The sequence below is a fragment of the Lampetra fluviatilis genome, chromosome 7, assembly GCF_964198595.1.
Source record: "Lampetra fluviatilis chromosome 7, kcLamFluv1.1, whole genome shotgun sequence".
In the NCBI taxonomy this organism is placed as follows: domain Eukaryota; kingdom Metazoa; phylum Chordata; class Hyperoartia; order Petromyzontiformes; family Petromyzontidae; genus Lampetra; species Lampetra fluviatilis.
This window is the reverse complement of record NC_136281.1, coordinates 6,256,957-6,272,533: the sequence shown is the minus strand read 5'-3', so window position 1 is coordinate 6,272,533 and position 15,577 is coordinate 6,256,957. Positions and strand designations below refer to the sequence as shown.

The 15,577-nt window shown below is 38.8% G+C and overlaps 1 protein-coding gene across 2 annotated transcripts in view; it reads left to right on the top strand.

Moving 5' to 3' along the window:
* LOC144933494 (uncharacterized) overlaps positions 1-15,577 on the top strand; it is an 80,582-nt gene that overhangs the window by 44,269 nt on the left and 20,736 nt on the right. For both annotated transcript variants that reach the window (XM_078858306.1, XM_078858307.1), the window contains exons 4-5: positions 5,232-5,332; positions 9,843-9,912. In XM_078858306.1, the coding sequence (XP_078714432.1) occupies positions 5,232-5,332; positions 9,843-9,912 (171 nt within the window). The remainder of the gene's footprint in view (positions 1-5,231; positions 5,333-9,842; positions 9,913-15,577) is intronic.

Below are 15,577 nucleotides of genomic sequence, written 5' to 3'. Positions count from 1 at the left end.
ATAAACGGTTTAATTTTCCCCACAGGTCTCATGAAGCGTCGGGAAGGTAAGAATCTGAGTTGCCAGTGTCTGGCATTGAGGTGGGTTTTTGGGTCCACTGGTGGGGCCTTTGCTCGGGTGAGCAGGAACTGCTGTCAATCGCCGTGCGGCGGCTGCGGTGGAGGCTTTATCTGATTATCTCACGCCGACCAAGGAGGCGGCGGCGGCGGCGGCGCGCGTGCTCGCCCTTATCTCCAGACATCGGACATGAGCTGTGGCTCGGAAAGATCTTCCTCCACAGAGCTGCCGCGGCTCTCCTGGCTGTCATCTCTTGTCACTCATCACACCCGCACGGCGATGGTGGCGGCGGCGGCGAGCGAGAAAAGTGCTGCCACCGTTGCATGACTGCATTACGAGGCCTCCAACCTCTTAACGTCCAACACATGTGGATGCTTTTCACGTTTTCTCTCATCGTATGACAAATTGCGCGTCACTTCTTCTTCTATTGCATTTTGTTCACGATCATACATATGCGCTTTATACAATGCGTTTTTGTTTACATATCGTACGTAATGGATATTTGGTATCATCGATCATAGGTATGCTTTGACACGCTTCCCACATCGTCAGATTAGCTATGAATGTGTTTCTTTGAGCGGATGACCGTTGATGGAGCAAAGCTGTCTTCGCGATGAGTGGTCAGCAAAATTAGACTACTGTGAGCACGTGGATGTTTTGGGTTATAGGTCAACACGTAAATGAGATTCATCTTCCCGGGATCCTTATTGTGGGATGTGTCTGCAAGACGTTGGTTATGTGCGACGTGATGCGTTTATCAAAATGAGAATATTTATACTGGAGGAATCCGATGAGCTATAGCGCCCTTTTTTCACAGATGTTCAGTCGGGCGGGTAAGAACGTTACAACAACAAACAATACAAAAACATGATAGGAGTGCAAAGTACAGGGGAAGGTAAACAAATCACCTAAACACATACAACTACACCATCCCCATCTTACCAGACAAAGCCCACTGAGCTAACAAAGCCCACTGAGGTTTAAACATGGAGTGAGCATTATTGCTGTCTACGCAACGCAATGGAATCGATTTACCGAGTTCAGATTCCTTAATGGGCGAAAATAGGGACAACCTGTGAGTGCATTTGAAGTGTAGCCATGGTTGCCCACAAGAAAAACTAAAACATTCAATTCGTTGCTGGCAGTAATAGATGAGGTGCGTCTTTGGTGTTGATTTTTTTAAAGCCGCAAACCACAGCTGCCTTTTGGGAATGTTCATTTATCTTCAGAATTAATCTATCCCACCTCTAAAGCAAACACTGCATAATGGGGAGTAATAAAGTACGGAAATAGAGTCAGATAAGCAACCACCCCACGCCACTCCGGACACAGCAAGAGGAAAGGGCAGTGCTCAGACCCCACGAACCAAAACTCTTTGAAAGACTGGACGTATGTTTCTTGGAAGATACCAGCAAGCTTGCTTGATATGTTCCACTTTTACTTCTGGGCATGAAAGGAGTTGAGTGCTATCCATTGTAGTTCCTTGTCTTCAAAAAAATAAACGGGGTGGTAAGGTGAGGAATGCCTGCTAACCATTACCGAAGTAAAATAATCTAACTCGATGCTTACAATGTAGGACTTTTTTACCACGAAAAAACGTTGCATAAATTGGTAACGTGTTTTAAACGTGAGTGTTTTGAGATACGTAGATGAAAAACTGTTATTGATTTTTTTTAAGTAATACAAGAACATATGTAAATTATATATGGAATGCAAAGCCTTGGAGTTGACAGTGAAGTCAATGTTGTCTGTGAAATAACAGCATTCACATACATTTCCCATCAGAAGACCCAGTTACTGATATCCTGGTGTTATGGAAGGCATTCTCATGTCAACGGTGTCGGGAAAATAGCTTAGAAAATTAGAGCATTGGGAATTCCCATAAATATCCTGGGACATTTCACTGTGTATGTGAGGCCCCAATGGCAATAAATGCAACACTGCATATGTGGAGCTCTGTAACATCTGGAATGTGGACATTTGTTTTTTGCGGCATTTTTACCACAAGAATTCCTGTGCATATGGATTGCATAGGTTTTTGCCCTACAACTACAAAATCAATAAGTGACATTTACATCTGATGCCAAGAGCATGCCAAGAGCATCAGATGTAACTTTGGAAATTATTTGGGGTTACTTTTAGTTATGAAAATACTGCTGATTTGCATGCACAAGAATTATATTTTTCATTACGCATCATTGCAAAGTGTGAGGTGTAGACTTCATGCAATGTATATAGTTGCTGACTTTGTCATTCATTTTTCAGTTTCAGCTACGAAGCTGCTTGATCATTTTACGCACTCAAATAGAGACCCCGCGTTCTCGTTTTTTCCCATTAATTTTGACCCTCAACATAAATAAACTGTCGGTATTTTTTACGTGATTAGGGTTAAATAGCAATTTGGGTTATTTTAAGATGCATGAAAATAACTGTTCTGATAGGATGTTAACTTGCAAGAAGGTTTATTTTTAATATCACCAGCTGCCTCACCTATATTTAGGTAATGTAATCCTGATTTATGGGAAATGGCCAGGCTGTCGAATATTTTGATGAAAGTTTGATTTTAACAGGCAACAAGAGAGAGCGAAAAAAAGTAACACCTGGATTTCACCCCTACTACACCCCCAGCTATGTCTGCATCTCAGTGGGTTAGATTCCCTTGCGTACGTTTCACATGTGAGTGAAATTACGCACTCTGAATGTAAGGCGTCTATGGTAAGGGACGGCTGCCAGTAACAGCTGCCAGTATCTCTGTCCATGCGGGGGGAAATTGCCAAAAAAAGCCCAGTACCACCACCGTTTCCTGAACCACTGGAACGCAGTCACAGCAGGTGATACAAAAAATGCACCCTTCCAGGACTAGAACACCTGGCTGATACCTGAGGAGAACATTTTGTGCTACATAGTTGTGGAAAATTGCTATCGGTACCCTGTATATTTTGTGCAATGAGCACAAAATATTTTCTTTCCAGATTTTCTCAATTGCGAATTTGTACCTGGAATGCATTCGTGTTAAAAAAGTGAAACTTACGTGAGGCACACTTCATGTTCATTCCGTTTATTTTTGCTTAATTTCTTTATTTCATACGTTCTCCGCTAGTTATGATAAACACAACAGTACGTGTTAATTAGGTGTCATTTCACGGTTACTCCAAAACATAAGATGCTCTGACATTGCATCGGTTCATAATGCTTTTTTTTGTCAATCCCAGTGAATTGTAAGGAAATATTAGAATGGAATATCTCAGCACGTTTGCATATTTATCTTTCCAGAATGTATTTCATTTGGAAATAATTGGACAAGTTCAGTGTTGATCAGGAGAACATCCATCATGGTAAAATGTAATAAATACTGTAGCTCATGAAGTAAATATTGGCAAACTATAACCTTCCCTTAAGCTAAGTTCCATGTAGACTTATAGCCCAAAGAAAAATCCAGTATTTGAATTACCGACATTTCTTGTATGCTTACACCAAATTTGTATTTACTCCTCTAGATCTGATAGACTAAACATCATTCTGGTCATTATTACATTCCTTGCGAGTTTGTCTTTTCGCCCAGAGACTAACTAGAAATAGGCAGACCGTTTTAAAGTATGTTCCTTAACATTGTCACAACTATAATAATGGTATTGTTCCTATAAATATGCATGATCCCCTTAACATTTGGACCATAAACTACTGTAGTCTGTGCACTTTCAACGGAGGGAACACAAAACTACACAAACTCTCTCCTGAAGCCCTCACATGGTTAGCATACCTCGACATTGACATTCCGATCCTAAACATATTTCCTTACACAAGAACAGAATCCTTTTGTTGAACTGTTACGTATTTTCCTTGTTAACTTAATCAACATCATCACTCAACCATGGTCTGTCCACTTATTTCCATCGTTATATGTTGAGAAGTCGTAAAAACACTCGCAAGGATAGAACAGCTTCATTGAGATTTCATGAAGAAAGGAAAAAATACTGTTATCAGTTAATGGAGGAAAGGCCAGTCGATGCACTCTTCCTAAAATGATAAATGATAAATCGGATTGGAAACATAAAGACGAACATACAAAGAGGAATGATTTACCATTTCGAAGACATAGTAATTCTAACAAGCAATAAAAATTAATTTCTAAAAATTATATAAGAACTTAATTATAAAAAAGCCTGCAAAGTTATTTCAAAAACAAAATCAGCATTCTTAATTTACTCTATATCTATCATTACCATAAGTATTACCAAGATGAACAATTTTCCATCACCGTATATGTTTCCTTAAATCTGTATATATAACCCTTGCATCACCATGCAAAGGTCAAGCCATTCATGGCCCGTTTGGCATACAGAAGTATGTATCCATGTGGCCAGTGCTACGCCCTAACTCAGGAAACCCTGTGTGGATGGCAGTAGGGAATATTGCTTTTATGGAGGATATGGCTCATTTTGGCTGGACACTTGCCATATAGGACCTACGTATTCAAACGTGTGCCGTGGGAAATTTTTAAAAGGGGAAGTGAAAATGATGAATACAAATAATTGCTAGCAAAATCTTCAAGTATAATGGAAGCTCAAACCTAGTGTGTGCCAATGCGCTTCAAGAATGTTGATAATTGTGCATAGTATTTTTAAGACAAACTTATGTACAAAGTTTATTTTGATAAAAAAAATGTTCTGCATTCGCAATGAGTTCATGTAGAGATGTGGATCTGTCTATTACATAACAATAACGTTTCCTTCTCGTTGAAGTAGATCTTGGCATTTTAAATCTTCTAATCCATTCTATCGCAAATTTCTTGACATTTTATGCATTCCATGTTTGTTATAAATACGACAAATAAACATTACCAGTATATATAAAAAAACAAGGTCTCAACAAAGTGCAAATTTGGTGAAGTGCACACTATCAAGCACATATTACTGATGGCTGCCCAAAGCCACACGCGTATGCTGGTGGAACAAACAGTTACCCTGGATGATGTGGAATGGCTTCTGAATGTTTAATACAATTGTAGTCTGTTGCTTTTGCCGAACGCCAAACGATAAGAAAACTGTGATGTCATTTTTTGTAAATGACTTTGGTACATGAGTTGAAAAGGCACAAGAAAATGCAAAGTTTTGGCCAATGTGGGAAAACAACTAAATGCGTGCATGTGTTGATGATATTTGTTTTTTTTATAGAATTACCTTGGCTGTATCATCGACACGCCAGACCTGCCTCTGAGCCCTGAGGAGGTTTGCACGCTCTTTGGAAACATAGAGGACATCTACGCTCTTAACAGGTGAGAGATCGCTATTCTCGCGACGAGAAGTGACAGCACTCTGGGGTTGTAGAAAGGCAGCGCTCCTGCCATGATGTGCTCCTGCGTCCCCACTTTGAATCTGTGCGGAGTGAACCTATCACTTTACTATAAATAAATAGCTCTTCCCTTCTGCGTCTGCACTGAAAAAAATTAAATACCGTTTAATTTATCGTCTTGTTGCCCTTGGAGAATTATGTTTACGAGCAGAATGGTTTTTAAACACGCAAAGTCTGCATAGGTTTTTTTCACCATTCTGGGTCTCATCCCCAGAGTCAGCCTTGTCAGCAGATGTTAGTGGGTAAGTGCCTATACTCTTGTGAAATTGTGTTTGCCTAGCAAAATATCTTCCAACGTTGATATAACAAGAACTGTACCTTTTCTATTTCGAACATACAAATACTAAAATACAGCATGCTTGATTTATTTCAATATCCTTCACGGACTAATGCTAATAAATAAAAGCAACCTGTATTTTAGTGTTTATGTATTCTAGACCAAAGATAAAGAAGTCGTTGTTACATGTCCTTTACAAGCTAATGGGCTACATTTACATATTTGGCCACGATAACATCTTGCTCTTACAGAATAATAAAAGTGTCACGTGGTTAAATCGCAGGACATGGATTATGTAGTCAAGTTCTAAAAGAGAAACCGTCTGTCTTATTGCCTTATTTAATCTATGGCTCACTGAAGGTTCGGACACCGGGGCACCCTTGCAAAAGAGATGTTCTCTCTTAAGGGCTGCTCCAGGTAAAATATTTAAATGAATACAAGTAAAAAATGGTTAATTTCACATTGTCTTTCTGTTTATTAAGGTTAATAGGATTTCATAAAAAATAAGCTGAGGATTAGTTTTTTTACAGTTATTTTTATTTAAATGTTAGTGCTCTTCCAGATTTTGAACACATTGATTAATTGTATAGTCCTCCACGAACACACACCATTGCCAAGCAATTAAGTGTGAAATTCAATCGTGTAGAATATGAGTGGCCAATGCATACAGAAAAGTGGGGCGTATGTGTGTTCATTGAGAGCAGTTGCATGAAGCCAGGCCAACCCATCCATTAGTGTGGTACGTTACTCTCTGGTGGTGCGCGAGCACAGCTGTGAGGCGTTGGACTGTGACCCATTTGTACCCAATCCAAACTGATAGTGTGTGGTTGTGTGGATGTATGGCTCCGCTTGGGCAGCCTTGAGGTCCTGAGGTACCATTTACCTGGAGGATGAGTTTATACAACCTCCACTAAACAAACTTGGCCCAGGGTTCTGATGGTCATGAGAGAATTAGAGCAATGCTGTAACACGACACACATTGGTTAGCACAACACTCGGTACAACCAGAAAATTCATCACAGAGCTATTCTGTACAACCGCGGGAATCTACAGACAGCAAAAGCAGTAGTATAATATATTGGCTGTAAACAAAAATGTTCATCACATCATTATAGTTTTCTATTTTAAATATCTCCTTTGTTTTTTAAGTGAGTTTCATGAGACTGTGACGCCTTTGTGTTTGTTTGGCATTTGTTCAACTGAAGTCCGTTTAGCCCTTTATCTTGGTGTTGTGATCAACCAAAATTTGGCAAGAGCTCGTGGGTTCAAATGGCCCACTCGTCTCACCCAGCAAATGTAGAAATGTGTGCAAAGCGGCGATTCGTATATAAAAAGAAGCCAATTGGAAATAGCCAGCTTTTAGTAAATCAGCTGCCGCGCATTGTGTCGAGTGTTTACCGAAGGTGTCAAAGTATGTTTGAATGTCACTACACGTTGAAACGTACTTATTATTTCATTTTTGCAAATGAGGAATGTATATTTTTCGAAAGCCCTCGCCTTAGTGAGACATCCAGAGCAGCTGCGGACCCTCAGTGCTCACTGTAACACTATAGTTGCACGGTTAGAGCAGACCGATTATTTTTGGCAAGCTGTTCAGCACGCAAGCCCTCTACAATGGAATCACCTCTGAATGGCTGTTTGAAGAATTATACACAGTAAATTTTACATTTCGGACCCACACTTCACGTCTTGGCTCTAGTTCAGCTAGTCCAGTCAGCAATAGAATTCGCTTCGGTGGAAAGGCATTGCGCTTGTGTAAATGGCCTTCTCTTTTTTTAAATCTGTGTTTGTGGCTGACGTGATATATGGAAGAAGATGAACTTTTAAGCAACATCTTTTTTCTTTTTTTGGCTGTTGAACAAAAAAAACAGCCTGTAAAATGTAGTATATGTCACGGTGTTAACTTAGATCTGGATTGCATCATATGATGTACCATACTTTAAAATTTCCCTAGAGGTGTAGTTATGAATTAGATCATGTTTTTACTTTAACAACCAGCAGCTTTAGAGTGTAATCATACATCTGAATTAACGTTCACAGCAGTTCATCACCGGCATAGCACACACCTTCACAGAGAGCACCGTGCTTTTGGTGAAGTATGGTAAAAACAACCCCCATGATGGACGCTAGCATGGGGAGGCCCTCAATGTAGTCTTGACACTTTGATGTTGCTGTTGTCTGCTGGCAGAGAGTCGCCCTTGAATAAGAGCTGTGTACAGTTCAATGGCCTTTACTGATTCATTCAGCAGTGGGTTGAAAAAAGGCCTTGCGTGAGTGCCTTCATTTTCTTGGGTGATAACAGGAATGAGAAGAAAACAAACTTCAAATAACATGCTTTTATGCTCAGAGTTGATTTTAAAATAAAATCTAAATGATTGAACGAATTATAGATTTGAAGCTTTCGTGACTGCAAGTATTCATATTCTTAGGTTTTTTTGGTAAAGTCACGTAGGTGAAAAATAAAAAATGTATAAAAGTAAAATACAAATAAAATAAAAATCACGACGTTTCGGAGGCAACACAAGCTTCCGTCTTCACCTGAAGACGGAAGATTGAACGAATGATATCATACGTTTCAAACAACATGAAAATGTTTTGTAGGCACACAGCCTCTGTGCATTATACAAAAACCATCGGCACTTCATGAGGACCATAAGATGTGCCTTGTGATATTCTTGTCTAAAGTCACCATCGATATACATTTCATAAAATGTGACCCACTGAGTGACTGACTGACCTGTCGGTGACCGACTGACCTGTCAGTAGGTCACATTTTTTTCTCATTTAATGCGTAGAGGCCTTGTGTTTTTTGCATAATTCCGTGTCGTTTGAAGCTCATGGTATTGTCCGTCCTGCACTATTATTCTGTTATAATGGAGTGTTCTCATCATTTACAAATTTGATCAATTGTTGGGGGGAAAAACCTAAAAAAAAATTTTACTGAGAAAGCAAAGCTTTTCCACTAGCTGCTGATCATAAATAATACGTAACAAAGGAAATAACTTTATCATGTAAATTACTTAAATCTGCCTGGTTATGGTGGGTGACAAAATAACCAAGCAATGTTGACGAAAAGTGATGGCCTCTTTATTATGGGTGTTGGTGTCACTGAGTTGTCAGCTGTCTGTCAGCGCATTCTCCACTCTCATGTTCAATAATCACTTCGGTGTCAAAACGTAAGTTCTTCGTCGGCACTTTCCAAACTTAGCATTTGTGCCTGATTGTAAAATCCATTTAGTCAAAAACTATGGACTCTCCCACATTTAACAATGACTCGTATAAAATAAACAACATCCATTACAGAATAAAATGTTAAGCCAAATATCATATTACAACTATTAAATACTGATTCGGAGTTGCCAAGTATGTCGAATATCCCCCATGACCCTCAGCATATGGAGGGCCCTCATCCAGCAGTGGACTGACAAAAGGGCTGTACACGCAAAAATACCTGATTATAAACACAATTATCCTCCCTCCACAATCATAACTTCAAATTTGTACTTGAACTTGTCTACAAAAGACTGATTGAGCACTTGACAGGCATCTTGCTCATGCCTGCATGGGTCTGGGGCAGCTGCGCACTGCTTTAAGTGTCACATGACGTCACAGAGAAATTAGTCCTTTCTTTCTCCCCTCTTGCATGCAGACAAGCGCTTTCGCATGTGAGCTTCAATAGCCGCAAGGCCTAATGTGACCCGCAAGGGGCATGGGCCATTGCGAGCTGTGTGGAAAACGCCTAATGAATTTGTGAAAGGGGAGGAAAAGCGAGTTATTTTGATTTTAGAAGGTCACTTTATTCAAATGTTAAGGATAATAACAACATGCACATTGAATCAAGTGTACATTAAACGACTGAGCAAATTTTTCACCGTTGCGCCGTACAGTTGGTTGTCCCACGTCCAGTGTTTTTCGGCACGATTTTCTCCAGATTTTAAGAAGTACTTGGAGTGAAACATCGAAGGTCATGCCGAACATCACGCGGTACAACCAGAAGTCACACCAGAGAGCTATATCTGCAAATAAATTGTGTGTGTAAATTGTGCATGGAAGGTCTTTCAAATGCAACTGTTATTGCAAATGTATTTCGCACAAGCACATCATTATTCTGTGTGTTTGTTCATGTCCATATGTGTGTTCTTTTTTGCATCTTCAGCGAACTTCTTCATGAGCTGGAGAGCTGTGCATTCGATCCTGTGGCCATAGCTGACTGCTTTGTTGCAAAGGTAAGATTCAACAGCACTGGTAAATTCACTGCTGCATGAAGGCTTCCCCGTGTCGCTGCCATTTCTCTCATGACACGTTGATGTAATAATCCACTAGTACCCGCACACGAGCTGATACGATCGCTCCATCAGCTCGATGGACGTACTATCAGATGCGTTCCTTTCCCTGACTGCCACCTAAGGTGTAAAGTGTGATACAATGTACCCCGGTGCAGAAAAAAAAAAGATTCCTGTGATAAAATGTATCACTACTTGTGCCAACTGGTCATGAAAAATAATACATTCATAAATTGTTGTCGTACTGCTTTAGCATTGTTGCAGAAGCACAAAAAAATACTCGACACATCAGTGAATTTCACTGCCATAATGAGAGAAAACATACACAACAAAACATACTTGATGATTACATTTGGAATGTCTTCCAAATAAGCAAATCATTTCCCTCACTGTGTGAATATTAAATCGCTTTTAATTATGAAAACAAGTATGACATTCATCAAATTTATAAAGCATAAACATTTCTATCTCGCTGCACACTATTGGGAACAGAGTTTAGTGTACACTGATGGAATAGACTCACTCATTACAACTCTAGGTTATATACATTGAACAGTGTCCTGTTAGACTATACACGTGTGTGTATATGCTTGCTTTCGCTGTTTCATCTTATGGGTGAAAATACTTGTGATATCAATACTTTTTATGGCATATATTCCACTGATTTTGATTATTGTCAACATTTTAGTAAATATTTCTTCATCTACATCTCTTTGCTTTGTTTCACCACGTGTGTGTTTTATCACATCATAGAAACTGAAATCAACAATATATTGAGAATAGGTTTTCCCCTTTTTTCTGGCAACAAAACAGCTGTGTTGAGATGTTAAAACACCAAACTGAAACCTTTTACAAGGAATCATGTCTGCATTAACCACAATGATTGTGGTCAGAATGCAAACAAAAAACATACTCTGATAATATATGCATTGTCTTTGAAACTGATTGATCCACACCAGAGACAGCTTTTGTTGCCAGAAAAAAGGGGAAAACCTATTCTCATATTTTGGTACTGGCAAAGGAGGTCCCATGATGTAGCAACAATATATTCCCAATTGCCACTGGTCACAAACACACACACAAGATGGTTACACGATAACATAACTGTGACATGAATAAGTATTATTACAAATGAATTCTAACTTCTAATGCACTTCTGCTATTTTAAATAGTGTCTGTAAATCTGCAATTCTCTCATTAATAGTTTGAAACTGTGTTCTGTTTTATCTGGAAAAACAGATGCCAGCCACACAAGTTACACACAGTGCTTGCGTTCATAGTTTGTGTTGTCTTAACATTATACTTAGCCATTACCTCACTGTCAAATGTAAACTTATCCTGAATTGATATTTCCATGTTTGCCACGACAGTTGCTTGTGGTCTATTAATTATTTAAATAATTTAAAATAAAAAAAACATTTCATGCTTTGAAATACATTTTCATAAATGTCTAAAAACATTCACATCTGTGTGAACTGTTACTGAATGGAGAAATAATTTCAATAATTAACATTTTCGACACTTATTCGTGCTTGTGTGTACATATATAAAGTGTATTAATTAGATTTAGCATATCTAAGAAATATTACAATCTCTGTTTATGTTTAATGTATTTCCTGAACAATGTCAGAGTAGTATTATTTAATAAAAGGTGCATAATGCCTTGAGAGAATCTGCAGAGATGTCTCAATCGTGCCTGGTACCGCTGTATCATCTGTTTTATATCAACTTATTCACTTATTGCATGTACCCAAATTTGTTGTATTTTCAAAGGTCTTGTAACGTCTCCATGCTCAGATTAACGGGAGGCTGCTTCCCATCTCCACTGGCAGGCCTGATCCAGTGGTGGATATTAAAAATTATTATGACGGGAGACCATTCTAACCAAACAACAACCATTGTTGAGTAGTAGTAGTAATGTAAAACCATTGTTGACTTCCCAAGCAAGAAGTTGCACTTGGTTTTATTGACCCTAGAGTTGTGTCGTGATTGTGAATACTCTGAAAAAGTACCACCTGACTGGATTGTGTTTTTGTGTCATTTCAATAATGGAGAGCCATTTAGTCACATACACTACTTTAATATGTGACACTGATCTTTTTTAAGCCAACAATTCTATCAGATCAGATAATACTGCATCGAGAAGGAGCTGCTGGGGCTGCTGGATTGCACCACTCGAAGGCTTTTCACAGCATTCCAACCTGAGAAACCACATTGGATGTGAATAATGCGCTGCTTTTGCCTCGGCCAAAGCCCCATTCCACTTTCTGACAAGGGCAGTACATTATTAAACATACGATTAGTTCACAGAGAGGTTATTACAGATACCAGATGTATTACAGGGATTACTTTCAAAATGAAGTACAATTATTTCAAATACACCCCTATCCTTTTTTGGAACGTTATCAAACATCAATTTTCCTAAGTGACAGCTTAAATTATGAATTGCTCAAGATTCCACGAGAAGGTTTCCTGTCTAACACTGCCAACAGAACGATGGTGTTTCTCGGTGGTTAGCGTGCTTGCTGTGCATGCGCATTCCAAGTGCGAACAGCAGGAATTCAACGCGGCAGCCAAATTGGAGGCCTCATGCCGTCATTTTAATTTCCCCATTTGCAAATTGAGATCGTGCTCGTGGAGTTACTGGCAACTGAGGTAAACCGCAGTTCTACACAAAACATAATAATCCGAAGCAGATCCCGTTAATCGCAATTTATAGTTCTACTTTAATGGTCGAGCAATGTAAACTTTTTCATCAATCATATTACTCCTTGACCTCTTTTTACCACTTATGTAAGGGTGCGCCAGAAGGTAGCAATCACGAGGTGTGGTGGTATCAACGTATTTGCACTGATGATTTGACCTTGATAACAAATTGCCATCTTTATTTTAATGAAAGATGGTATACAAACTTGACTTTCCTCATATTTCACCAACAATTAAGGAAATACCAACCAATATTATGTGTTTATGTCAATTTAGTTTTTTTATCGTAACATTTTTCTTTTGCTGCATGAAGCTAGTCATTTATATATATATATTTGTTTAACTGCAAAACATCAGATGAAATACATTGCCCATCGTTGCCAAAGGCTGCTACAGTTTGGATTTGGCTGTTACTCTGCAACACCAATTTTTACATGGCATATGCCCTGACAGGCAGTCTGTTCTCTGTCCAGCCTATTGCAACTTTAAATCATTCTGGTTTTTAAATCTAATTTGGTCATGAAAAAATAAATCCTTTCCATCATGTATAATAATTGCCCTCACATCTTCCTTGAACATCTCCCATTGATTCATGTTTAATATTTCAGCATTGCCATGGACTCACTTTTAACATGTTTTTTCCCAAAAAAAAATATTTTCCCCCAAAACTGAAAATGCCTGTGACCAGAGTAGTGCGAAGTTATGGGGCATTTGAGCTCTCTGGGAGCTCCTAGTGAGGGAACACAAATTGAGTTTTCTGCCTTATTTATGGCAGCAGTGACTTCGTTTCTGAGAGAGTTTATTTAAATGTTTAAATGTGGGAATGCTTTAAGAGATTACTCGTAATGTGTTTTGTGCGTGAGTGCAGGCACGTGTGTGTGTGTGAATGTTATTGCCGCACATTTCAAAGCGTTAATATGCAAATAGTTATGTTTATACATTTACCTTTCATCACTACATTACATGTATCGACATACTGACTGAGATTATATTACACGCCCTAGAGTTCACTGTACATACATACATCCATACTGTTCACAATTTTAAGGAAATATTTACGTTTCGAAATTGCAAGTGCATACTTATTTGTGTGGGAGGTGTGCGTGCAGTGCGACTACATGTTTGTGGCAAATGAGGCCACGATTATTGTCAGTCTGCTCGTGTACCCCCCAGCGACTCCCTGTCTGACCTGCTAGCAATCACTCACGCACAGGAGTGCTAAGTAGCATTTTCTTGTGCAGAACGGTGGAACGCCCATGTTGTTCCCATTACCGTTGTTTACTGTTTGGTATGTTGACATTACAAAATATACTTCAGAGCTAACCTTGAGTGTGCATGTCCATGAGCCGCGGCTTAACTAGATAATGTAAGTTAAGCTCAGACCGAGCTGACATGATTGATATTGTGTGTGGTTTAATATCCCTCGATAATTGTCTTTCAATCCTGTTATGGCAATGTATATTTAATAGTGCCTTGAGTTTGCTTTATCGTGTCTTATTTTTTACACTTTTATTTTATTCTAGTTTCCACTGTGCTTTCCAACATGTGTTAGAGAACAATTTTTACACGAATTATATTTTTGAGTGCTGGAAGCCTAACTCATGAACAGACAAATACTTGTGTCAATTTTATTAATTCGTGGATAATCTATTATATCTGCAGCCCGTAAATGTCGCAAATTTAGTCTTAACCCTTGTTTAATGAGCCGTGATGATCCTCTCTCAGTAGCCACGTGGGTGGCATCATTGCCACGGTGGCTAAAATAGACAAGTCCGGGAGCCTTTACCCCCTGTAGATCTTATTATTCTTTACGGATACTCCAATTGCCCTACTTGGCTATTGAATTACATGGTCAATACCCTTGCCAAATTGCCTCCTTTAGTTTGATCTTCTCATGTTTGTGTGCTTCCCTGCTGTGCTAAGCCATTTATTTATCAATTATAGACAAGACATGCAGGAGCAGTTAGAGATTGAATGAACACATCCTGAGTAAAATGTCGTGATTTTGACTTACATATTTACATAATATGTAAAATCAGCATTCCGTCTTTTAATGCTTTTTACTTCAGGTTTTGTTCATGGACTGTGTTGCTTGGAAGAGGTTCAAGGTTGGGAGTATGAGTTTTCGGGTTGTGATCTTTAAATTATGGAGAAGATAGCAGAATATAAAAACATGTTTTCACTCTTGGGAACATTACTTTGACAGTTTTAGCGTTCTCATGACACATTAATCTCCAATGTGTGCCTTCCCACGTAAGATGTGCTGCTCTAGACTCGATGAAACATTACCTAAATAATCTTTAAAATTGTCCTAAATAATCTTTAAAGGCATATTTTGACAACAATTTGAGATGGCTATTCATTTCATTGTTGTTATTCCTTAATACATGGCGGAGTGCTGGCATAACAGTTTGCGCTCCATTTTATGATTCCGGTTACCCAAGTTTGATTCTCACAGATGGCTAACATCAGTTGTGAGTATCTGCACCGGTCCTGGCTGCCACCTTCATCAATGTGCATTGACTAGAGTGGTAAAGCATGCTCAAACTATTCCATGACCAACTTTTTAATCAGTGTATTGACAAAGAGCTGTAAATTACTCTTATTATTACATGTACTACCTTGGACCATGTAGTTTTTTTTTTAAGATACATCATCTTGCAGACATGTCATTAGCATAATTAAATTCCCCATCCTATTCATATTTCCAGTTTTGAAATGAACATGATCGATATCATTGCCAGCAACTTGGGTTTTTCACTGCAATGTTTATTGGTGTATGTTGTCCTTTTAGGAATCATGCTCAAGGTTTCTTCAAACTTCATGTGTCATCGGTGATTCATTCAGCGTCTTCATGAAGTGGCACATCGCCTAATAAAAAAAAACATATGTATTTATGGAC